Here is a 23387-nt window from a genome sequence, read left to right on the forward strand (position 1 = left end):
GTCTCCCAGCCCCTGCCTCCTCCCCAACACCCCCACACACACACCTCCTATGACGCTGGCAGCTGGCCAGCTCAGGGCAGGACCTGATTAATTAACCTGAGGGGTTAATTTACTGCGTGTGGGTAACAAAGGTCTGTTAACTAGGCTAACTAAGACAAGCCCATGCACTTGTGTTGACAGAAACCAAGAACTGTATTTACCTACATCCTGGTGGCTGTAACCAAAGAACTGTTACCTGCAAAATCCTTTTCACCTCTTGTCGCTCTTTATTACCTGCACATCCTGTATGCAGCTGTGCTCAGGTGTCAGTAGATGCAAAGGCCTGTAGCTAGCATGGAGGGTGAATTCACTGACCAGAGAACCGTTTGGCTAGGGCATGTCATGGCTATAGGGTGTTCACAAGACTGAAGCCTCAGATTGAAGCATTTGATCTTCAAAGCAAGCGTTACTGGGACTTTTCACAGCTTCAAGTGTCCATCACATGCTGTGACAGGTTTTCTGTGAGGACACCTGTCCGCTGGCTCTGTGCACAGGAGAGCCATAAATACCCCATTCATTGGCCCGAGCCAGTACCTCTGATCTGCTGAACTGACCAGGGAGTCTGAGCCATTGGTCAGAGAACAGGACACCCGGAAAGATTCGTGGAAGGACTCTAAGAGACTTATGGAGAATTTGCCGACATTAAATCTCTGCTAACAACTGGACTCTCACAGTCTCATTCACCTGTAATGTGTTTTATCTGCTCTGACTTTGAATAATGCTCGGTTATTTTCTTAGCTAGCTTTCGACACTAAAGCAAGCGGTTACCTGTGCTGTCTATGGGGAGATCTGACCTGAGGTAAGTGACGAGTCTTTTGGGACTGGATGAACCTAATGTGTGGGGAATGTGGATTTAATCACCTTTCATCACAAAGTGCAGGTTCTCTGGGGGGTAATGAGGGGTTGGAATGCCAAGGGGCCGTCTGTGCTCCATGGTAAAATGGGTAGACTGAGCCAGGGGTACATTTCAGTGCTGGGTGAAATCAAATGATAGAATACACCCCCAGCCTGGGGTTTCTGTCCTGAGTTTGGCTTTCTCAGCTGTGAGTCACTCCAGGCACCTGACACCTCCCCCAACCCCATCCCCCGAACCACCCCAGTCCTGACACCTCCCTAATCCGCCCCCACCAACCCTTCCCCCCACTCACCGAGGCGGCCCCATCGCTGCTGCTGGCCAGTGAGTGGAAGCTCTGACTGGCAGCTGTCCTGGCCAGCTTGGGGCTGGGGTCCACCTTGAGGTCAGCTGTGCAGGGCAAGGCCAGGTCTCTCAGCTCGATGATGTCACTGAGCTCCCTGGCTGGCCTGGAGGGGGGCAGTCACTGGGGTGCCAGGGGTCGCACAAGTGTTGAGGTCACTGGGTCCCGTAGGGTCGGGGATCGCACCAGGGCAAGTCTCGGGGTCAGACACACGGGTGGGGGGGGAGGGTGCCAGTTTGTCCCAGGGTGGGGGGGGAAGGTCAGGCACCAGCTCATCCTGGGGGGGGCAGGGCAGACGCTTCCCAGTCTACAGGGGTCCCAGCACTCCCAACACTCGGGTGGGGCCAACCTATTCCTGGGGAGACAACGCCCTCCCAGCTCCCCCTGGGCAAGAGGACCCAGACTCTCTCATGGGGCGATGGGGGAAGGTGCAGGGAGGGGCAGCCAGACCTGAGGGACCTGCAGCAGAGGTCGGAGGCCTGTGGCTGGCCCCACGCAAGTCAGGGGTGGGGGAGGCTCACACTCACCCCAGGCCATTGAGCTCGTCAGTGGGGACGGGACAGACGTAGTCATCGTCCTCGCTGGTGAGGCCGAGCTCAGCACCATAGCCCTGGTGGACGATATGCCAGAGCTCCTGGGGGGACAGTGTCTGGGGGAGAGAGAGACAGTGTCTGCAGTGGGGAACTGCGTCAGGGGGACAGCGTCTGGGGTGGGGGAGAGACAATGTCGGGGGGGAACAGCGTCAGGGGGGAAAGAGACAGAGTTGGGGGGACAGCGTTGGGGGGGAGAGAGACAGCGTCGGGGGACAGTGTTGGGGGGGAGAGAGACAGCGTCGGGGGACAGACAGCATCTGAGGTGGGAGAGAAACAGAGTCGGGGGCAGACAGCATCTGGGGGCAGGTGACAGCGTCTGCAGGGGAGATAGACAGCGTTGGGGGCAGACAGCATCTGGGGGCAGGTGACAGCTTCTGGGGGGGAAGGAACAGCACTGGGGGAACAACATCTGGAGGGGGAGAAAACGTTGGGGGAAAGGGACAGCGTTGGGGGAAAGGGACAGCGTCTGGAGTGGGGGACAGTGTCGGAGGGGACAGTGTCAGGGGAAAGGGACAGTATCTGGAGGGGGGGACAGCGTCGGGGGGAAGGTACAACGTCGGGGGAGGGGACAGCATCTGGGGGGGGCAGTGTTGGGGAAAGGGACAGCGTTTGCGCCCCCCAGAATCCCATCCCCAGCTCCTCATCCCCAAACTACCCCCCCACCCCCTCCCAGCGTCTGTACCTTCTCCAGCAGCGCGTTCTGCCACAGGCGGAAGATCAGCATGAAGCAGCGATCTCGGGCTCCAAATGAGGTGAAGAAATGCTGGGGGGAGGGGGAAGTGAGACCCGACTCCTGGATCTCCTGGTGCCCCTCACTCCCAACCCACAGCCCCTGCTAGCCCAGCCTGGGCTCCCCCACTCCACAGCTCTGCTGGTGCCTCTCACTCCTGACCCGCAGCCTCTGCCAGCCCAGCTCTGGGCTCCCCCACACCTGTCCCACTCCTGCCCAGAAGGGGGCCCAGCAGGGCACTGATGCTGCTCAGACAGTGGCCTCCAGGGGCAAGGAAAGCCCCCTCCCCCCAGGTCCCAACTCAGAGTGACCCGGGAGTGGCCAGACTCAGTGTCCTTGGGGCAGCACTTCTGTGAGGGGCAGGGATGGGGCTTGGCCCCTTGGTACTCCCCAGCCCCGCCTCTTGAGGATCAGGTCCCCACCTGACCCCTCCTCAGGTGAGGATGCCATCACCCACACAAAGTGGCAGGCAGGACCTGTCCCCTCTCCTTGTGGGGTTGCCCCCAGGGGACCCACCCGGCTGTCTCTGCGTCTACCCTGCATCGGGCAGGGGCACCTGGGATGCCATAGTCCTGCGGGGAGGGGCTCTGCGGAGGCCAGACAAGGGCATGGGGCTGCCCCCCAAGGAGAGGGGCCCTGGGGTGGGGGGGAGCCCCAGCCCTGTCTCACCTTGTCGGCCGCAGTGCAGACCTGGATGGCGTTGGGAATCAGTTTGGCCATCTTCTCCTTCTTCAGACATTTCACCTCCCGCAGTGGGACAGAGATCTGCAGGGGGCAGCGGTCAGGGTGTAGCACAGCAGAAGATGCAGGTAATGTGGGGTTGGGGGGATAAAAGGGAAGCTGGAGGTGGCCCAAGACAGCAGTGGGAGGGGCAGGGAGGCGCCTGGGGGTGGAGGGGAAGCTGGAGGCATCCCAGGGCAGTGCCTATGGGGAGGGGAAGCTGGACAGAAGTGACAGGGTTGGTGTTGGGGGGGCAGGTAAAAGGGAAGTTGGAGGCAGCCCAGGGTAGCAGGGAAGTGACCAAGTGGGAATTTTCTTAATGTTTTGTATGAATACTGTGTGTGTGCCTCAGTTTCCCTTATGTGTCACATAAGTACCTAGGTGGTGATAGTTGCAGAGGCCCCTAGGGGGTGGGTGCAACTGCCAACTGGCTGCCTTGGCCCAGACAATGGTCAGACATTCCGTATCCTGGCAACTAAGGCTGGGGCCTATCCTCTGCATGGAGCCAGCGAAGGAGTTAGACAGGTGGAGGCCAGGTGACTAGTTTGCTGGGGAAAGAGACAAAGCACAGAAAACGGCAGCTGGGCATGACTGAGGCTGGGCTGAGGGAAGCCGGTCAGTCTCTTGGTTTGGGGACTTGGGGGGAGAGCCCAGGGCTCTGGATCCCCCCAAGATGGACTTTGCTGTAACTTCCTGCTCTCTGGCTGAGAGTCACGGCTGAGTGCGGAGTTGGGGTGCAGGGCCCTTTGGGGCATGTGAGGCTTCCCCAGGTGTCCTAGTCAGGTGGACTCCCTGCGGGGAGCTCACAGCATGGAACAGGGGTGCTGAGCGCTCTGAGGTCAGACCCAGGAGGTGCTGAAGCCGAGGAGACTGGCCCTGGTGAGTGTCACACTACAAGAAGGTCCTGTCTAAACTTCACTCAGAGCGGTTTCAGAGCACTGAGCCTGCTCCCGTGGCAGTTGGTGGGTGAGGTGGGATATGCTGCACCCCGTGGACGGTTGGCTTCTGAAGGCACTGGGAGCATCCTGCAGTAAGTGGCTGGGTGCAGAAAAACACAGGGAATTAGAGGGAAGAGCGTTGCATACGAGAAACTGAGGATTTTCTGGACAAAACTCAAGATAGGCTTCTAGGGGCACAAAGCTCTACAGATATAGAGCAGGTTGCACACAGGAGCCAAGAGGCCAGTGAAGAAGCTTGGCAACATGTGACCTCCAGAAGAGGTAAGCGGAATGTCCGGGTTCCAGTAACACAGACACAGGTAACTAACCGCTTTCATGTTCTCTCCACAGGTATCGTTGCGGAGAGTGGACCAGATGATATGTCTGGGGCGAGAAAGCAGAAGGAGACTCCGCTGGTTGGAAGGCATGAGATGCGCTGTCCTGAGGTTGGGCGTTCCACGATCACCACTCCCAAGAGGAGAAGGCGGGTGGTGGTGGTCGGGGACTCTCTCCTCCGGGGGACTGAGTCATCTATCTGCCGCCCTGACCGGGAAAACCGAGAAGTCTGCTGCTTGCCAGGGGCTAAGATTCGCGACGTGACGGAGAGACTGCCGAGACTCATCAAGCCCTCGGATCGCTACCCCTTCCTGCTTCTCCACATGGGCACCAATGATACTGCCAAGAATGACCTTGAGCGGATCACTGCGGATTATGTGGCTCTAGGAAGAAGGATAAAGGAGTTGGAGGCGCAGGTGGTGTTCTCGTCCATCCTCCCCGTGGAAGGAAAGGGCCTAGGTAGGGACCATCGAATCGTGGAAGTCAACGAATGGCTACGCAGGTGGTGTCGGAGAGAAGGCTTTGGTTTCTTTGACCATGGGATGGTGTTCCATGAAGGAGGAGTGCTGGGCAGAGACGGGCTCCATCTTACGAAGAGAGGGAAGAGCATCTTTGCCAGCAGGCTGGCTAACCTAGTGAGGAGAGCTTTAAACTAGGTTCACCGGGGGAAGGAGACCAAAGCCCTGAGGTAAGTGGGAAAGCGGGATACCGGGAGGAAGCACAGGCAGGAATGTCTGTGAGGGGAGGGCTCCTGCCTCATACTGGGAATGAGGGGCGATCAACAGGTTATCTCAAGTGCTTATATACAAATGCACAAAGCCTTGGAAACAAGCAGGGAGAACTAGAGGTCCTGGTGATGTCAAGGAACTATGACGTGATCGGAATAACAGAGACTTGGTGGGATAACTCGCATGACTGGAGTACTGTCATGGATGGTTATAAACTGTTCAGGAAGGACAGGCAGGGCAGAAAAGGTGGGGGAGTAGCACTGTATGTAAGGGAGCAGTATGACTGCTCAGAGCTCCGGTACGAAACTGCAGAAAAACCTGAGTGTCTCTGGATTAAGTTTAGAAGTGTGTGCAACAAGAGTGATGTAGTGGTGGGAGTCTGCTATAGACCACCGGACCAGGGGGATGAGGTAGATGAGGCTTTCTTCCGGCAGCTCACGGAAGCTACTAGATCGCATGCCCTGATTCTCATGGGTGACTTTAATTTTCCTGATATCTGCTGGGAGAGCAATACAGCGGTGCATAGACAATCCAGGAAGTTTTTGGAAAGCGTAGGGGACAATTTCCTGGTGCAAGTGCTAGAGGAGCCAACTAGGGGGGGCGCTTTTCTTGACCTGCTGCTCACAAACCGGGTAGAATTATTGGGGGAAGCAAAAGTGGATGGGAATCTGGGAGGCAGTGACCATGAGTTGGTTGAGTTCAGGATCCTGATGCAGGGAAGAAAGGTAAGCAGCAGGATGCGGACCCTGGACTTCAGGAAAGCAGACTTCGACTCCCTCAGGGAACGGATGGCCAGGATCCCCTGGGGGACTAACTTGAAGGGGAAAGGAGTCCAGGAGAGCTGGCTGTATTTCAAGGAATCCCTGTTGAGGTTACAGGGACAAACCATCCCAATGAGTCGAAAGAATACTAAATATGGCAGGCGACCAGCTTGGCTTAATGGTGAAATCCTAGTGGATCTTAAACATAAAAAAGAAGCTTACAAGAAGTGGAAGGTTGGACTTATGACCAGGGAAGAGTATAAAAATATTGCTCGGGCATGTAGGAATGTTATCAGGAGGGCCAAATCGCACCTGGAGCTGCAGCTAGCCAGAGATGTCAAGAGTAACAAGAAGGGTTTCTTCAGGTATGTTGGCAACAAGAAGAAAGCCAAGGAATGTGTGGGCCCCTTACTGAATGAGGGAGGCAACCTAGTGACAGAGGATGTGGAAAAAGCTAATGTACTCAATGCTTTTTTTCCCTCTGTTTTCACTAACAAGGTCAGCTCCCAGACTGCTGCGCTGGGCATCACAAAATGGGGAAGAGATGGCCAGCCCTCTGTGGAGATAGAGGTGGTTAGGGACTATTTAGAAAAGCTGGACATGCACAAGTCCATGGGGCCGGACGAGTTGCATCCGAGAGTGCTGAAGGAATTGGCGGCTGTGATTGCAGAGCCATTGGCCATTATCTTTGAAAACTCGTGGCGAACCGGGGAAGTCCCGGATGACTGGAAAAAGGCTAATGTAGTGCCAATCTTTAAAAAAGGGAAGAAGGAGGATCCTGGGAACTACAGGCCAGTCAGCCTCACCTCAGTCCCTGGAAAAATCATGGAGCAGGTCCTCAAAGAATCAATCCTGAAGCACTTGCATGAGAGGAAAGTGATCAGGAACAGTCAGCATGGATTCACCAAGGGAAGGTCATGCCTGACTAATCTAATCGCCTTCTATGATGAGATTACTGGTTCTGTGGATGAAGGGAAAGCAGTGGATGTATTGTTTCTTGACTTTAGCAAAGCTTTTGACACGGTCTCCCACAGTATTCTTGTCAGCAAGTTAAGGAAGTATGGGCTGGATGAATGCACTATAAGGTGGGTAGAAAGCTGGCTAGATTGTCGGGCTCAACGGGTAGTGATCAATGGCTCCATGTCTAGTTGGCAGCCAGTATCAAGTGGAGTGCCCCAAGGGTCGGTCCTGGGGCCGGTTTTGTTCAATATCTTCATAAATGATCTGGAGGATGGTGTGGATTGCACTCTCAGCAAATTTGCGGATGATACTAAACTGGGAGGAGTGGTAGATACGCTGGAGGGGAGGGATAGGATACAGAAGGACCTAGACAAATTGGAGGATTGGGCCAAAAGAAATCTGATGAGGTTCAATAAGGATAAGTGCAGGGTCCTGCACTTAGGACGGAAGAACCCAATGCACAGCTACAGACTAGAGACCGAATGGCTAGGCAGCAGTTCTGCGGAAAAGGACCTAGGGGTGACAGTGGACGAGAAGCTGGATATGAGTCAGCAGTGTGCCCTTGTTGCCAAGAAGGCCAATGGCATTTTGGGATGTATAAGTAGGAGCATAGCGAGCAGATCGAGGGACGTGATCGTTCCCCGCTATTCGACATTGGTGAGGCCTCATCTGGAGTACTGTGTCCAGTTTTGGGCCCCATACTTCAAGAAGGATGTGGATAAATTGGAGAGAGTCCAGCGAAGGGCAACAAAAATGATTATGGGACTGGAACACATGAGTTATGAGGAGAGGCTGAGGGAGCTGGGATTGTTTAGCCTGCAGAAGAGAAGAATGAGGGGGGATTTGATAGCTGCTTTCAACTACCTGAAAGGGGGTTCCAAAGAGGATGGCTCTAGACTGTTCTCAATGGTAGCAGATGACAGAATGAGGAGTAATGGTCTCAAGTTGCAGTGGGGGAGGTTTAGATTGGATATTAGAAAAAACTTTTTCACTAAGAGGGTGGTGAAACACTGGAATGCGTTACCTAGGGAGGTGGTAGAATCTCCTTCCTTAGAGGTATTTAAGGTCAGGCTTGACAAAGCCCTGGCTGGGATGATTTAACTGGGAATTGGTCCTGCTTCGAGCAGGGGGTTGGACTAGATGACCTTCTGGGGTCCCTTCCAACCCTGATAATCTATGATTCTATGATTCTATGAAAATGATAGAGAACCACCTCCATAAGACGGGCACTGTCGAGCTGTGCAGAGGGAGAGTGCTACGCATTGGAAAGTTCACCAAGGCGCAGCTGATTGCGCAGCTGGAGGAGGATGATAGATCTAAGGAGCCAGTTCCTGACACAAACTGGGCTACAAGAGGGACTGGGAGCAGCCGGAGCAGCGGCAGGGTGGTCCTAAGACCCACTTCCCCTGTCCAGCAAGGGGTCTTCATGACAGGGTCCCCCGTTGGTGGATCTGAAATGGATGGAATTGGAACTGAGGCAGAGGGACCCGCCAGTGGTGAGTGGGGATAGACCCAGGGATGCTAATTCCTTAGGGAACCTAGATACTAACTTGCTGCCCCAGTTTAAGGAGGGGGGCTATGGATGCTGATCTCACTGCCTCCGAGAAGGCTTGTAATGTGAACTAGCTTGACCCTGCAGAAAGGCACCAGTATCTAACTCCCTTACTGGGTCCCAAGGCCATAGAGGCGTTCAAGCCAGTGGATGGGGTGGAAACAGGAGACCAGGAACTGGTCAAGAAAGCTCCACTGCTTAAGTTTGGCTGAGCCCTGAGGTGGACGGGAAAAGGCTCCAGGAGGTACGAGAGACCCTGGGGGTGACCTCCATGGAAATCACCACCCTGCTGGGAAAATCTCTCTGCAAATGGGGAAAAGTCCCAGGGTCACCAGCATGGAGAACGTATAGGATCTGGTGGGGCTGGAGCAGCTGTAGATCTGCTCTCTGGATCTTACAGTTGGTTAGTGGACAGGAAGCCCCAAGACCTGTGGAGGGCAGGCAGGTTGGCCGATGAGTTTGTGGACAGCAGGTCTGAGTATGGGAAGGGACCACTAGGGGACTAGCCCAGGGACAAGTCCGAGGAAGGGGAGCCCATGGAGGCATCCCCAGTGTGAACCTGGTGTTGTGGGAGAGGCTGAGGAGGTGAACCTCCTCCGGGGGCCTCAGGGACCTGAGATTTAATTACGGCAGGCAGGATGGCCATAAGGCTACGCAGTGCCCAAAGGTCAAGGAAGCATGGGTCACAAGACCCCTCAAAGGGTTAACTTGGTGAAGGGAAGACAGCCTGTAAGGCAGGCTCAGAGAGCGGGCTGTCTCTCTGACAGACCCCAGCATGTATATCTGCTTGGATTCTACTGGGCTCAGGCCCCTCTGATCCCCAGTGCAGCAGAAGGTGGTGGTCAATGGGGAGACATTCCTGGTGTGGTGAGACTCTGGGACAGAGAGAACGGTTATCAGGCCCTGGGGGTGCAGCCCCCCCGATGCTGAGGGGCTGCGTGACCAGGGTGAAGGTCCCAGGGATGAAGCCATTCACCCTGCCACGGCTCAGACCCTGGGGCAGCCACAGGAGGGACTGGGGTGGCTAGTAGTTAGGGTTCTCCAGGACATCAGCTCTGACATACTCTTGGGGAATGACTGTGTCTCTGAGACAGGATCCAGGCCCTTCTCCTGTAAGGGCCAAAGAGCGGAATTTGAATCCAGGGAACCAAGTGGCTGAGACTGAAGCAGTCAGTGAAAATGCAGATGACCCGGCTGGCGGAGGGGAGGAGCTGCTAAGCTCAGGATACCTGCCTGTCTGTAACTAGAGCCCTGGAGCTGAGTGGGATGGGACAGAGGATTGGTCCAGCAGCCCACTGCAGGGGAGAGATAACTCACCGTAGCAATGCTGTGAGCAAAGCAGCGGGCTTGCTGCCTGCCCTCACTGGGACAGCGGGGAGAAGCTGAGCACGGGGAACCACAGCCAGAGCAGGACAGCTGCCAACCCAGGTTGCCTTGTTCAGAGGTGTGAGAGGCCCCAGGGAAGGGGGAAGCAACTGGAAGGGCTGGTCAGATGGGGGTCAGAGGTGGGGTCAAGGCAAAGATGGGAGCAATTAACCCTGAGAGCCCGAATCCCAGCATTCCAGACGGAGGGCCAGGAGACATCCCGATTCCAGTTTGAATCCCAAAGGCTTTGGGGTGGCAAAAGGGCACGAGCCCCATAAAACCTCCCCACATGTGGCCTGCGAGTGTCATCAAGCAGACCATACCTAAGGGAGGGCGTGGAACTGGAAGGGACTGGTGTAACTCACACCAAGGAATGGGAGAGGTGCTGGGGCATCTATGGGAACGGTGGATTCAAACTTCCCCAGGTCACTGGCTGAAGTGACCCCGCTCATTTGGTCTCAAAGGGGGTAGAGATGTGACAAAGTGGGAATGATCTTCATGGTTTGTATGAATACTATGCGTGCCTCATTTCCCCTACGTGTGGCACAAGTTTCTAGGTGGTGGGACAAAAGTGTGTGATCTTTGCAGAGCCCCCTAGTGGGCAGGCGTGACTGCCATCTGGCTGCCTGGGCACAGAAAATGGCCGACACTCTGTATACTGGCAACTGATGGCCGGGGCCCATCCTCTGCAAGAGCCAGCTACAAGAAGTTGAAGAAAAGCGAGAGGTGGAGGCCAGGTGGCCAGTTTACCCAGGAAAGAGACAAAGGATGGAGGAGGGCAGCTGGGCGTGACTGAGGCTGGGCTGCTTGAAACTGGGGAGTCTCCTGGTTTTGGGACTTGGGAGAGAGCCCAGGCTCTGCGTCTCCCCCAGATGGACTCTGCTGCACTCTGTGCTAATAAGATCTGTCCTATGCTGTGTTCAGGTGGCTATTAAACTTTCTGTGTCACACACTGTGTCAGGCTGAGTCCCTGCTGAGTGCGGAGCTGGGTGCAGGGCCCCTTGGGGCATGAGGCTTCCCCAGGTGTCCTAGTCGGGCAGACTCCCTGCAGGGAGCTCATGGGGTGAACAGGAGCTGAACACCCTGAGGTCAGACCCAGCAGGCGCTGAAGCTGAAGAAACTGACCCTGGTGGCCTGAGGGTGTCACACTACTTGAGGGCCCTGCTGAACTTCACTCAGAGCTGTCCAGAGCACCCAGACTGTGCACCTGTGACAAGAAGGGGCAGGGTTCTGGGCCCCTAGGTGGAGGGGCAGGGGAAGCTGGAGGTGGCCCAGGGCAGCAGGGACATGGCAGGGCTTGGGGTCCCCTGAGGGGATGGGAAGCTGGAGGCAGCTCAGGGCAGATGGGGCAGGGTAGAGCTCAGGGCACTGGGGGGAGAGGGGCAGCGGCCCAGGGCAGCAGGGAAGGTGCAGGATTTGGGGATGCTGCGGGGGCCAGGGGAAGCTGGCTGCCCCAGGACAGTGGGGGTTGGTACAGGATTCAGAGGTGCCTGGTGGGGGGCGAAGCAGGGCCATGGCGTAGCTGGGGAGGGCAAGGGAAGATGGCAGGGCCCAGAGCAGTGGTGGGAGGTACGGGCTTGGAGTCCCCTGGGGGATGGGAAGCTGGAGGCAGTCCAGGGCATTAGAGGCAAGGCAGAGTTCAGGGGCACCGGGGGGGGAGGGGCAGTGGCCCAGGGCAGCGAGGGGAGGTGCAGGGTCGGGGGCACCTGGGGGGATAGGGTGGGGCCACGGGCACACAGGGGGGCAGGAGCAGAGACCAGGACAGTGGGGGAGGTGCAGGGCGGGAGCAGGGCCACAGGGCGCCCAAGGGGGGTCACTCACTGCTGTCTCCCAGCGGAAGATGTTGCTGTAGAAGCAGAGCCAGTTCTCAGACAGGTAGAGCCGCCCCTGGAGCAGGATGTCACGCTGCAGCGCACAGGAGTAATCTGGGGAGAGGGGAGATGTCAGAGCCAGCCGCGGGGGGGGAGGGGGCGGGGGACTGTGGGTCGGGAGTGAGGGGCACCGGCTGAGCTAGGGGGAAGCCCAGGGCTGGGCTAGCAGGGGCTGCGGGTCGGGAGTGAGGGGCATTGGCTGAGCTGGGGGGAGAGGAGAGAGACACTCCCATTTGACAGCGCAGGGAGCAGGTCAGGTCTATGGGGGGAAGGGAGCTGCCAGTGTGGGGGGCCTATGGAAAGGGGGGGCAATAGGTGGTGCGGAGTGGGTACAGCAGGAACCACAGGGCCAAGTGCCAGCACAGCCCCCCCAGACACACAGGGGGAGTCCCCCTGAGTGACCAGGGACTGGAGGAGGGTGGGGAATAGTTGTGAAAACAGCTGAGGGACGAGTGAGAAGATGCGGGGGCCTCGTTCCACGGCCCCCCTCCCTGCTCAGCCTACTGTTTTGTTCCTGCATCCCCGCCCTGCTGGCCCCTGCTGCCCCTCCCATGTCCCGCACCCCTCCCCTGGCCCTACCCCCCCATGCCAGCCCCACCCTGGTGCCCCTCCCCCATGGCCCCTCCTCACCCACAAGCAGCCGCTCGCTCTCCGGCAGCCCCTTGAAGATCCTGCGGAAATCCTCATTGCGCTGTTTGTACGTGGGGCTCAGCATCTGTGGGGGGATCAGGCCCATCAGGGGTGCAGAGGGCCATGCCCTGCCCCCTCCATGGCCCCGCCCTCAGCTACGGTTTTGGAACATGCAGGAGCACCGGGGAGGGTCCCAGGGGGTCCCTAGGCCAGGCGCAGGGGGGACTCTGGGAGTGGGGGGATCCGGGAAGGGCGGCATTGAGGGGCTAGGAAAGTTCTGCCCAAGTTGGCCCCCCCTGCCCAGCCATTGGCTGCTCCCCCTCCCCCGTCACAGGAAACAAAGCGGGGGAAGGGTCAGGCTGTGGCTCCCCCACCCACAGCGGGCTTGGGCCCTGGCTGGGGCTGAAGCAGAGCTAGCAGGGAAAGGAGAGAGCTCAGAGTACCTCCTGCCCCTCCCGCTCCAGCCATGCTCCTCCCCCTGCCCCTCCACACCCAACTCCACATCAGAAACCATGGGGGGAGAGGGGAACATGAACCAAGCCCCTTCCCACCCCCCTTCTTACTCCTCCTCCTCACTGCCCCCCCATCTCCAGTAGGGCTGTAGCTGAGCGTGGTGGGAGGAAGGTCTCTGAAGGGAGCAGGGGGGGCCAGGCTCAGCCCCAGCAAATGGGGGCAAGACAAAGCCCAGAGAGGGGGTGAGGTGCGCAGCGATGGCAGGGCTGAAGGGTGTTGTAGGGCCTGTCTGCCCTACCCCAGGGATGCGCCCAGTTCTGGGCTGTGCTCAGATGGGGAGGTCCACAGAGACCCTCATGCCACCCGCTCCCACAGCTGCCAGAGGCAGAAATTGGGGAGACCGGGGTGGGGGGTGCGGGCTGAACCCTGGGAGCTGGGCAATGTGTGGGGTGCTGGGGCTGCAGGCAGAGGCAGGGGGACTCACGCTGTACCAGCTTTGTGCTTTCTGCAAGGGAAAGAGAGAGATGGGTTAGAACAGGAGTCCCCCAGGGGTACACCCCCAAAGCCTGCTCCCCCAGGGGTACAACCCCAAAGTCTGCTCCCCACAGGGATACACCCCCAAATCCTGCTCCCACCAAGACCCCCCCAGTTCCCTGCGGTACCCCCAAAGCCCTGCTCTCCCAGGACCCCCAGACGCATCCCAAAGCCTGCTCCCCCAGGGATACTCCCACAAGCCCCTGAGTACTTGCCCCCCCCCCGAGAGCCCTCCCCTGAGCATGATGCCCCAGGGGATACCTCCCAGAACTCCCCAGAGGCTGGCCCCCAGGAATGGCCCCCAAACATGCCCCAGATGCTGGCCCCCCAGGGAATAACTCCCCAGAATGCCCAGGACCCCCACAGAGCTCTCAGTACTGCAATGCAGAGCCTCTTCACAGGGATCCCAACAGCCCTGAATCCAGGGAGTCCCCCAAACTCCTCAATACCCTGCAGAGCTGGGGGTGGGGAGCCCAGGGCTGGGCTAGCAGGGGCTGCAGGTCGGGATTTAGGAGCACTGACAGAGCTGGGGAAGGGGAGCCCAGCACACGGCTAGCAGGGTAACCACCTTTCTGTATACAGAACTATAAAATCCCTCCTGGCCAGAGGCAAAACCCTTTCACCTGTAAAGGGTTAAGAAGCTAAGAACCTGACCAAAATGACTAATGAGGAGACAAGATACTTTCAAAGTGGAGGGGAAACGAAAGGGTCTGTCTGTCTGTGTGATGCTTTTGCTGGGAACAGATCAGGAATGCAGGTCAGAACTCCTTAAGTTAGTAAGTAATCTAGCTAGAAATGCGTTAGATTTCCTTTTGTTTAATGGCTTGAAAAATAGCTGTGCTGAATGGAATGTATATTCCTGTTGTTGTGTCTTTTTGTAACATAAGGTTTTGCCTAGAGGGATTCTCTGTGTTTTGAATCTAATTACCCTGTAAGGTATTTACCATCCTGATTTTACAGAGGTGATTCTTTTACTTTTTCTTTAATTAAAATTCTTCTTTTAAGAACCTGATTGCTTTTTCATTGTTCTTAAGATCCAAGGGTTTGGGTCTGTGTTCACCTGTACAAATTGGTGAGGATTTTTATCAAACCTTCCCCAGGAAAGGGGGTGTAGGGTTTGGGGCGGATATTCTGGGGGGAAGACGTCTCCAAGTGGGCTCTTTCCCTGTTCTTTGTTTAACACGCTTGGTGGTGGCAGCATAGGGTTCAAGGACACGGCAAAGTTTGTACCTTGAGGAAGTTTTTAACCTAAGCTGGTAAGAATAAGCTTAGGGGGTCTTTCATGCAGGTCCCCACATCTGTACCCCAGAGTTCAGAGTGGGGAAGGAACCTTGACAGGTTGCAGGTCGGGATTGAGGGAAACTGGCAGAGTTGGGGGGAGCCCAGGGCTGGATAGCAGGGACTGCGGGTCAGATTTGAGGGGCACTGGTAGACCTGGGAAGGGAGCCCAGGGCTGGGCTAGCAGGGGCACCCAAAAAGTCCCCAATACCCTGGCACCCCCCCAGACACCCACAGACCCCCAGAATCCAGCCCCCCTCACCTTGTTGTTGCGGATGAAACTCCTGGCGCTTAGCGGGTAGTTGAGGGGGGTGGACAAGGGGCCCCGCTCTGGGGTGCTTTCTGTGCTCTTTTCCACCATGGCATCTGCAGGGAGGTCCGGGGAGGTCCGGGGGGTCAGCAGTACGCGCTTCCGCAAGGACGGAGAGCTGCTGGGGCTGCTCCAGGGAGAGGGGCTGCCTGTGCTGGGGGAAGATAGAGTGAGGGGGACCCCACATTTTCCTTCAGTTCCCCTCCCCATTCCTCCCAGGGTTCTTCTCCCCCTTTGCTCCCCTTTGCTGGGCCCTCCAGTGCCTCCTTTCATCCCCTGTTCCCCATCTCCGCCTGTGGCACACTGTACCTCAAAACAGCACCCTGTAACCCCCATATTCATCATTCATATATAGTTGTGATATTTCATACAAAGCATGGCATGTATGATCTCATATGAAAGGTCATGATCTGTTGAAACCCCTTGTTCTGTCCACAAATGTATATTCTCAGTGAGTATGAAGTTATGGGATTGTGCTATACGGTTGTTACTGAAATATGTTCTAAGTTTGAGAGTTTGTACTATACGGGTGGTGACCCCAGCCCAGGAGGGTGTTAATCGACCTTTAATCAGTAGGGGGATTGTAATCAAGCAATTTACAATTCAACAACAGTTGTGCAAGCACCACACCAAGGGATCGCTCAACCCTGTGACTCAGCAAAGCCCACCAGGACCCGTCTAGGCAAGTGTCTTCCAGGCACGTGGACTGAGGATATAAAATAGGGAACAATGGCATCATGCTTTGGCCTTTCTCCTCCCCCACTTACAAGCAACAAGGACCTGAGAAGACAAAGAACTTCAGCAGAGGAGACTGGTCCCAGGTTTAAGGGAGAAACCTATGTATTGTGAATAAGGCTGCAAGTCTTTCACAGAGGTCATGGATTCCGTGACTTTCCAGGATCTCCGTGACTTCCACAGCTGCAGTGGCTGATGCGGCTGAGCCCAGTGTGGCCCAAGCAGCTGGGGCGGTCCTGGGGCCAGCTGCACTAGCTGCTACTTCGGCAGCCCCAAGCCACTGGTCCCAGGCGCTGCCCCAAGCAGCAGTGGCGCCCCAGGCCACCCCTGCCCGAAGGAACAGCAGCGGTGGTCATAGACTATCAGGGTTGGAAGGGACCTCATGAGGTCATTGAGTCCAACCCCCTGCTCAAAGCAGGGCCAAAACCCAATTTTTGCCCCAGATCCCTAAATGGCCCCCTCAAGGATTGAACTCACAACCCTGGGTTTAGCAGGCCAATGTTCAAACCGTTGAGCTATCCCTCTCCCCAAAGCAACTACAGCCCGTATGGGGCTCAAACCTGCAACCTTGGCGTTATTAGCACCATGCTCTATCCAGCTGAGCTAACTGGCCACAGGATGCCCACCCACCCCCAGGAGCAGCAGCAACCGCTGGAGCACCCCCTCCCAGCAGCAGCATCGATTGGAGCATCCCTACACCCCACCCACCCCCAGCACCTAAGATTTACATAGGGGTATTTTTAGTAAAAGTCATGACAAGTCACTGGCCATGACTTTTTGGATATTGCCCATGACCTTTGTCAGTGACTTCTACTAAAAATACCCATGCCTGTAGCTCACAAAAGCTCATGCTCAAATAAGTGAGCTGTAGCTCACGAAAGCTCATGCTCAAATAAATTGGTTAGTCTCTAAGGTGCCACAAATACTCCTTTTCTTTTTGTGAATACAGGCTAACACGGCTGTTACTCTGACACCATGCCTAAATCGTAGCTTTAATTATGAACTGTAACATCCAGTGGGGCGAACAAATTGCTTTATCTAAATCAGTGGTTCTGAAACTTTTGTACTGGTGACCCCTTTCACATAGCAAGCCTCTGAGTGTGACCCCCCCCTTATAAATTAAAATCACTTTAAAATATATTTAACACCATTATAAATGCTGGATGCAAAGCGGGGTGGAGGCTGACAGCTCACAACCCCCCATGTAATAACCTTGAGAACCCCTGAGGGGTCCCAATCCCCAGTTTGAGAACCCCTGATCTAAATACTACCAAGTATGATAAGTTTAAGATTTAGGTTGTGTGCTTATTTTTATTTTCATTGGTAACCATCTGTCCTTTTATGTCTACCACTTATAATCACTTAAAATCCATCTTTCTGTAGTTAATAAACCTGGTTTATATTTTACCTCAAACAATGGGTTTTGCTTGAAGTGCTTGGGGAAACCTTAGCTCGGACCAGAGCTGCTGCGTGTGCTCTCCACACTGAGGGCGGGGCGGACTGGGTAATAAACTTCCACTGGTCAGGCTCTGCCCAGGGCAGGACAGTGCAGCTCAGGGGGGCAAGGTCGGGGAGCTGGGGGGAACTGGCTGGTGCCTTTCGCTGTGTGAGTCATGAGAGGCTTTGGGTGCCTCCATGCAATCTAGATACAGGGGCGCGGGTTGCCGCTTGTCACTAGCAAGGCATACTGAGAGAAAGTCCAGGCTGGAGAGTGAAGGGGGCACAGCGGTACCCCAGTTCCAGGTTGTACCCTGGGGATCCTGTAAACCACTCTCCCCCAGCTCAAGACAGGGCTGTTCTTGGGGCCAGGGACTAGAAACAGGAAATGCTGCCCCATGGGGTGACATGACTCTGATTAAAGAAGGGGTACCTGGGGATGCCCGAAATTGGGGGACAGCTCAGAGCAGGAGAAGAGACCCCCAAGGAGGCAGAGCCACATGTGAGGGAGCTTGTGGGTCTGATGGGAGGGTTGTGCCAGCTGGCGGGGAGCCTGTGGGTCTGATGGGGGGGTAGTGCCAGCCGGGGGGCATGGGTCTGATGGGGGGTAGTGTCAGCTGGGGTGGGGGCTGTGGGTCTGATGGGGGTAATGCCAGACATGGGGGACAGACTGTGTGTCTGATGGGGGGTAGTGCCAGCTTGGGGAGAGCCGTGGGTCTAATGGGGGTAGTGCCAGCTGGGGGGAGCCGTGGGTCTAATGGGGGTAGTGCCAGCTGGGGGGGAGCCGTGGGTCTAATGGGGGGGTAGTGCCAGCCGGGGGGCATGGGTCTGATGGGGGGTAGTGTCAGCTGGGGTGGGGGCTGTGGGTCTGATGGGGGTAATGCCAGACATGGGGGACAGACTGTGCGTCTGATGGGGGGTAGTGCCAGCTGGGGGGGAGCCGTGGGTCTAATGGGGGTAGTGCCAGCTGGGGAGGGGGGGCAGGAGTCAGCCCCACTCCCAGTGCAGTGGGACTGAGCTGGAGCCGACCCACCCATCTCACAAACGGCTCTTTGTTCTGAGCTCCATCCCGACTCCACTCCCCAGTGCAGCCAAATGGCTCGATCACCCTCGTCCACCCCCAGCCTGACCCCAGCCCCCCAGGGCCTGGTGCCTCCCACTGGTGCCCGGAGACTGGGAGAGTGACACCCCACAGCACACACAGAGCCCGGGGAAAGAGACAGAACTGCAGTGGCAGGGGCTGCAGGTCGGGAGTTAGGGGCTCCGGCAGAGCTGGGGGGAGGGGAGCCCACAGCTGGGATAGTAGGGGGCTGCAGGTCGGGAGTGAGGGGCACCAGCAGAGCTGGGGACAGGGATGAGACTTACCAATGCTGCTGCCCCCAAAACTTCTTTCCCCCTCCCCCTGCCCATCACATGCCCCCCCATGCCCGACACTTACTGGCCACCTGGGACTCAGGCTAGTGGCAAGGGCAGCATGGGGGGAGCACGCTATTTCATGGGCAGCTCCAGATCTGGCTACTGTTGCCCCGCCCCTCCCCCCCAACAGATGACCAGGGCTAGCATGACTTGAGACAGCTGCTGTGGGCCAGCGCATGTGGGAGAGGGGGCCTAGAGCACCCAACACAGCCAGGGCTGGGGGGCAGGGGCAGTATGAGCCACCCATGCCTCCCCCCAGCAGGGTTCAGGCCAAGCAGGCAGGGGGTCACGGCCAGCACTGGCCCTAATGCCCCCATACAGTGCTATGGGGTGCTGTGCTGCAGGGAATGTGGCTGGGGCTCGGGGGGGGGGGTGCCAGGCTGTAGGGAGAGCATCCCCTGCTGACCCCTCCACCCCCTACAGCACAGGCCCCCTAGTGCCAAGCTGGGGCACTGGGGCTGGCACCAACTGCCAGGGAAGAGTGCCCCTTGCTGAGCCCTGGCCCCACTCCCTGGCCACCTACCAGGGTCCAGAAGGACCTGAGATTCCCCCAGCCAGTGCTGTCAGCTGGGCTGAGCCTTTGGGCTGTAGGACTCTGGTGGCTCCTGGGGGCCCAAAGTGACAGGAGGGACTGGGGCCTGTCACATGCAGCAAGATGCTGCCGGTCCCAGCCCTGGCACATGGGGCCCCTGGCTGCAGGAGAATGGCTGGCCCAAGACCTGGTGCCAGCTGGCGGAGGAGGGAGGTAAATATGGGGCAGATCCTGCTAGCTTGGCTGGGCTTGAGGAGATGCACGCCTGGCCAGTGACTGCCAGCAACCTCTGGCCCCGTCTGACGTTGGGGGGGAGCCCAGAGAGCATCCCTCAGCCCAGGTAGGACAGACCATGCAGGACAGCTCTGCCAGTGCCCCTCACTCCCAACCCGCAGCCCCCTTCCAGCCCAGCCCTGGGTTCCCCCGACCTAGCTCTGCTGGTACCCCTCACTCCTCACCTGCAGCCCCCTTCCAGCACAGCTTTGGGCTCCCCCGACCCAGCTCTGCCGGTGCCCCTCACTTCCAACCCGCAGCCCCTGCTAGTCCAGCTCTGGGCTGCATAGATTCCTGGGCCAGAAGGGACCATTGCGATCATCTAGTCTGGCCAGAGAGATTTCCCAAAATAATCCCTAGCACAGAGCTTTGAGAAGAACAGCCCCTCATGGTTTAAAAATGGCCAGTGACACGGAACTATTGGAACAATTAATTCCCCTCCCTGTTCAAATGAATGCCTCATTTCCCGTCTAAATTCATACAGCTTTAGCTTCCAGCCATCGGGTCATGATTGGGGTGTCTGAGCCGAGCCCCCCACCCCACCCCTGCAGCATGGCCAAACGGGAGCCTCTCCCTCTCAGGCAGGGTTCCTGACCCTTTCCTCATTCTTGGGGCTCTTCCCAGACTCCTCCCCAATTCATCACCATCCTCCTTGACCTGTGGGCACCAGAACTGGACACAAGGGCCCAGCAACGTCACACCAGGGACAAACCCAGCCTCCCTGCTCCTCCTCGAGATTCCCATTTGCGCACCCAGGGCTGCATGACCCACCCCCAAGTCCTTTTCAGTGTCCCTGCTCCCCAGGACAGAGTCCCCCACGTGTGGCCAGCGCTCTTTGTTCCTAGCTGGACAGTTATATCGACTCATATTAAACAGTCACCACCCCTCACTCTTGACCCGCAGCCCCTGCTATCCCAGACCTGGGCTCCCCACACTTCCACCACTGCCCCTCTACTCTGCCCTGCCCTGGGGGCACAGAGGGAAGGGGAAGATGGGCATTTCCTGTCTCAGAGCCCCTTGAGCCTGGGTTCTAATGCCGTAGGGGGCAGACACTCAGCCTGTTAAAGGGGCTGTGTCCCAGCTGGGCACAGAGGCCCCTGAGCGCAGGGCCCCCTGCCCTGCCCATTGCCCTCCCAGGAATCTCCAGGAGCACAGAGCAGTCAGGGCGGGCACTCAAGACACCCAGGTCCCTCACCCACCATGGGAGGGCATCAGCCCTTGCCGGGCTTGCAGAGGGATTTGGGGGCTAGTGAGGCCTGGCCTGCCCTGTTCCTGCAGTGCTCTGGGCCGGCACAGACCCGATGAGATGCTGGCATCCTCCATGGCCCGTTGGCTCCAGGCTCTCTGGGATCTCCCTGCTGCAGGCACCCACGACCCCGGGCACTGCTTGGCAAACCAATTCCTAGAGCACTGGTTCTCAACCAGGGCCCCCTGGGGGGCCGCGAGCAGGCTTCAGGGTCTCCATCAAGCATGGCTGGCATTAGACTGCTTGCTATCCCTTAACGAGGCCCTGGCTTTTATATGCAGAATTGTTGTGGCACAGCTGGACCATGGAGTTTTTATAGCATGTTGGGGGCTGGGAAAGAAAAAGGGAGAACCCCTGTCTTAAGGCAGCTCTGTGAGCTCCGACGCGGGCACCAAGCTGGGAGGGGGACCCAGGCGTCCGGCTCAGCTGAGTGCAGGGGAGGGTGCTACAGATGCCCGTTTCTCCACAGGGCCCATCGCTACCCAGACCCCCAGGGCTAGAGCAAATCCCAAAGGCCTGCGCCCGGCCCAAGATCCCCAGCCAGGAGCTCAGCGCAGGGCACCGGGCAGCGCTGGGCTCAGGGCCGGGGACTCGCTCGGCAGAGCCTGGGAACCTGCTGGGGAGCAGAAAAGGGGGTTCGGGCCGCTGGGGGGCACGGAACAGGGAGGGCAGGGCAATAACAGCCCAGGAGTCCTGGCTCCCGGCCCTCCCCCCTCTAACCACTAGACCCCACTCCCCTCCCAGAGCCAGGGAGAACCCAGGAGTCCTGGATCCCAGACACCCCTCCCCCCAATTCCAACACACCAGAGCCCACTTCCTTCACCTCCATCCCCCACTCACGCCACCCCACACCCCCTGCCCCGGCGCCCCCTTACTCGAACATGGCCCGTGTCCCGGCCCGGCCGGCCAGCGGCCCTGCCTCCCCGCGGAGGAAGAGGAAGGAGCCAGAGACCCGGCGGCTTCCTCCCCTCCCCCTCTCCGCGCTCCGCCCGCTGCACAAAGGATGGGGGTGGGGGCTGGGCACCAGGACGCCTGGGTTCTCTCTCTGGCTCTGGAAACTCCCCCAACCCCTTGGAAAGCAGCGGAGGCTCCCAGGAGAACCCCTCAAACCTGCCCCCGCCTCCCGGGCGGCAGCCTCCGCCCCACAACAAGGACAGGGTTACTGGGCAGAGCAGCCCCCCGAGGGACGCACCGTCCTGCCCCCGGCCACGCACCGAGCCCCCCCAGCCACATCGGTCATGCGCCAAGGCCCCCCGGCCCCATACAAGCACCGGTGTCACTGGGGAGAGAAGCAGCACCCCTAGAGCCCCCGGCCATGCACCCAGCTCCGCCCCCCGCCCCCGCGCGCGGCCCCTTCGGCCAGGCACCGCACCCCATGGCAGGGAGGGGCTGCTCTTGAGGGCTGGGTCTAGAGCACCCAGCGGGGAGCGGGGCCCTCTGGGCCGGGTGCTGCACCCAGCTCAGGGGCTCCACTCCCTGCCCCCCACCACCCTGAGGCCCTGGGATGCGGGTGGGGTGCACAACCCTAGGGAAGGCAGACGATGGCAGCACCTGGCCCGGATCAGATGGGCCATGGGGCTCCCTCAGCCACTGGCACCAGCTTGGCCCCAGCACAGCCGAACCCCACAGCGGCAATGCCCCCGGCGCCGGGGAGGCCAGAGAGCAGGGCTTGGCTCCAGCAGCACAAGCACACCCAGCCCCTGGTGCCCACCATGTCCATTTCTGCACCACCATCCTCTGCCACCGCCAGCCCTGTGCCATCCCCCCTGCCACCGTCAGCCCCATGCCCTCAACCCCACCGTCCCCAGCCCCATGCCCTCACCCCCTGCCACCATCAGCCCTGTACCCTCACCCCTTGCTGCCTCTCAGCCCCATGCCCTCAACCCTGCCTTCCCCAGTCCTGCGCCCTCATCCCCTGCCACCCCTAGTCCTGCGCCGTCAACCCGCCTCCCACAGTCCTGCACCCTCACCCCATCACCTCTCAGCCCTGCTCCCTCAACCCCATCACCCCCAGTCCTGCACCCTCACCCCCCAGCCTTGCACCTTCACTCCCTGAAAGCCCCATACCCTCAATCCTGCCACCCCAACTCTGTGCCTTCACTCCCATCATGCCCAGTTCCCTCTGTTCCCCGCCTTGCTTAGCTCCTGCTGCCCCCAGCCACGGTGCGGGCAGAGAGGTCAGTACCGAGTGGTTCCCAGGCCAGAGGGGACCTTTGTCACCACCCCAGCTGCCCGCTGCGTCACATGGGCGGCACTTGATGCTGGCCAGGGGAAGGGGCCAGAGCTAAAGCGGGACAAACCCAGCAGGGCCTAGTCTGCGCCAGGGAGGATCTGCTGGCATGGCTGGACCGGAGCTCCCATAGAGCCATCCCAGAGTGTCCCAGCAGGACAGCGCCAGTGCCCCCAGCTCAGCCATGTCCCTGGGGCCCTGGCCCCTAGTGGCAAAGCCCCCAGGGCTGGCAGAACTGCAACCACATGGCTCTTCAGCTGGCACTACGCTGCCGGGCAGGGGTGAAAACAATCCATTCCGGGCTGGGAAGTGTGGAGCAGGCTGGTGGCTGGCCCGAGTGGGTTCTTGGGTAAGATGGCTGTTGGGAGCAGCCAATGCCCTGCCACCGCCAGTGAAGCTGGTACCCACACCTCGAAGGGAGAACACATCCATGCCATGCAGGGCTTTGGCTGGGATGGCACTGTCAGAAACCAGCACCTCTGGCCTAGGGCTCAGCAGCCCCTGGCCCCATGGGGCCATCTCAG

At 58.4% G+C, this 23387-nt stretch overlaps 1 protein-coding gene across 6 annotated transcripts in view; it reads right to left on the bottom strand.

Annotated features, from left to right (window-relative positions):
* The window catches only part of GRAMD1A (GRAM domain containing 1A), a 32376-nt gene extending 10739 nt beyond the window's left edge, over positions 1-21637 (bottom strand). For 3 of the 6 annotated variants that reach the window (XM_073322704.1, XM_073322706.1, XM_073322707.1), the window contains exons 1-9: positions 21509-21592; positions 14947-15148; positions 13357-13377; positions 12420-12504; positions 11740-11843; positions 3228-3323; positions 2511-2591; positions 1763-1884; positions 1188-1341 (exon numbers count right to left, since the gene is read on the bottom strand). In XM_073322704.1, coding sequence (XP_073178805.1) covers positions 1188-1341; positions 1763-1884; positions 2511-2591; positions 3228-3323; positions 11740-11843; positions 12420-12504; positions 13357-13377; positions 14947-15148; positions 21509-21516 — 873 coding nt within the window. In that variant the 5' untranslated portion in view covers positions 21517-21592. Of the gene's footprint in view, positions 1-1187; positions 1342-1762; positions 1885-2510; positions 2592-3227; positions 3324-4545; positions 4570-11739; positions 11844-12419; positions 12505-13356; positions 13378-14946; positions 15149-21508 lie in introns of those variants that run through there. The other 3 variants (XM_073322709.1, XM_073322705.1, XM_073322708.1) reach the window with 3 other exon arrangements.
* Positions 21638-23387: the final 1750 nt, after the last annotated feature.

The sequence above is a fragment of the Lepidochelys kempii genome, chromosome 24 (genome assembly GCF_965140265.1).
Source record: "Lepidochelys kempii isolate rLepKem1 chromosome 24, rLepKem1.hap2, whole genome shotgun sequence".
Lineage (NCBI taxonomy): Eukaryota > Metazoa > Chordata > Testudines > Cheloniidae > Lepidochelys > Lepidochelys kempii.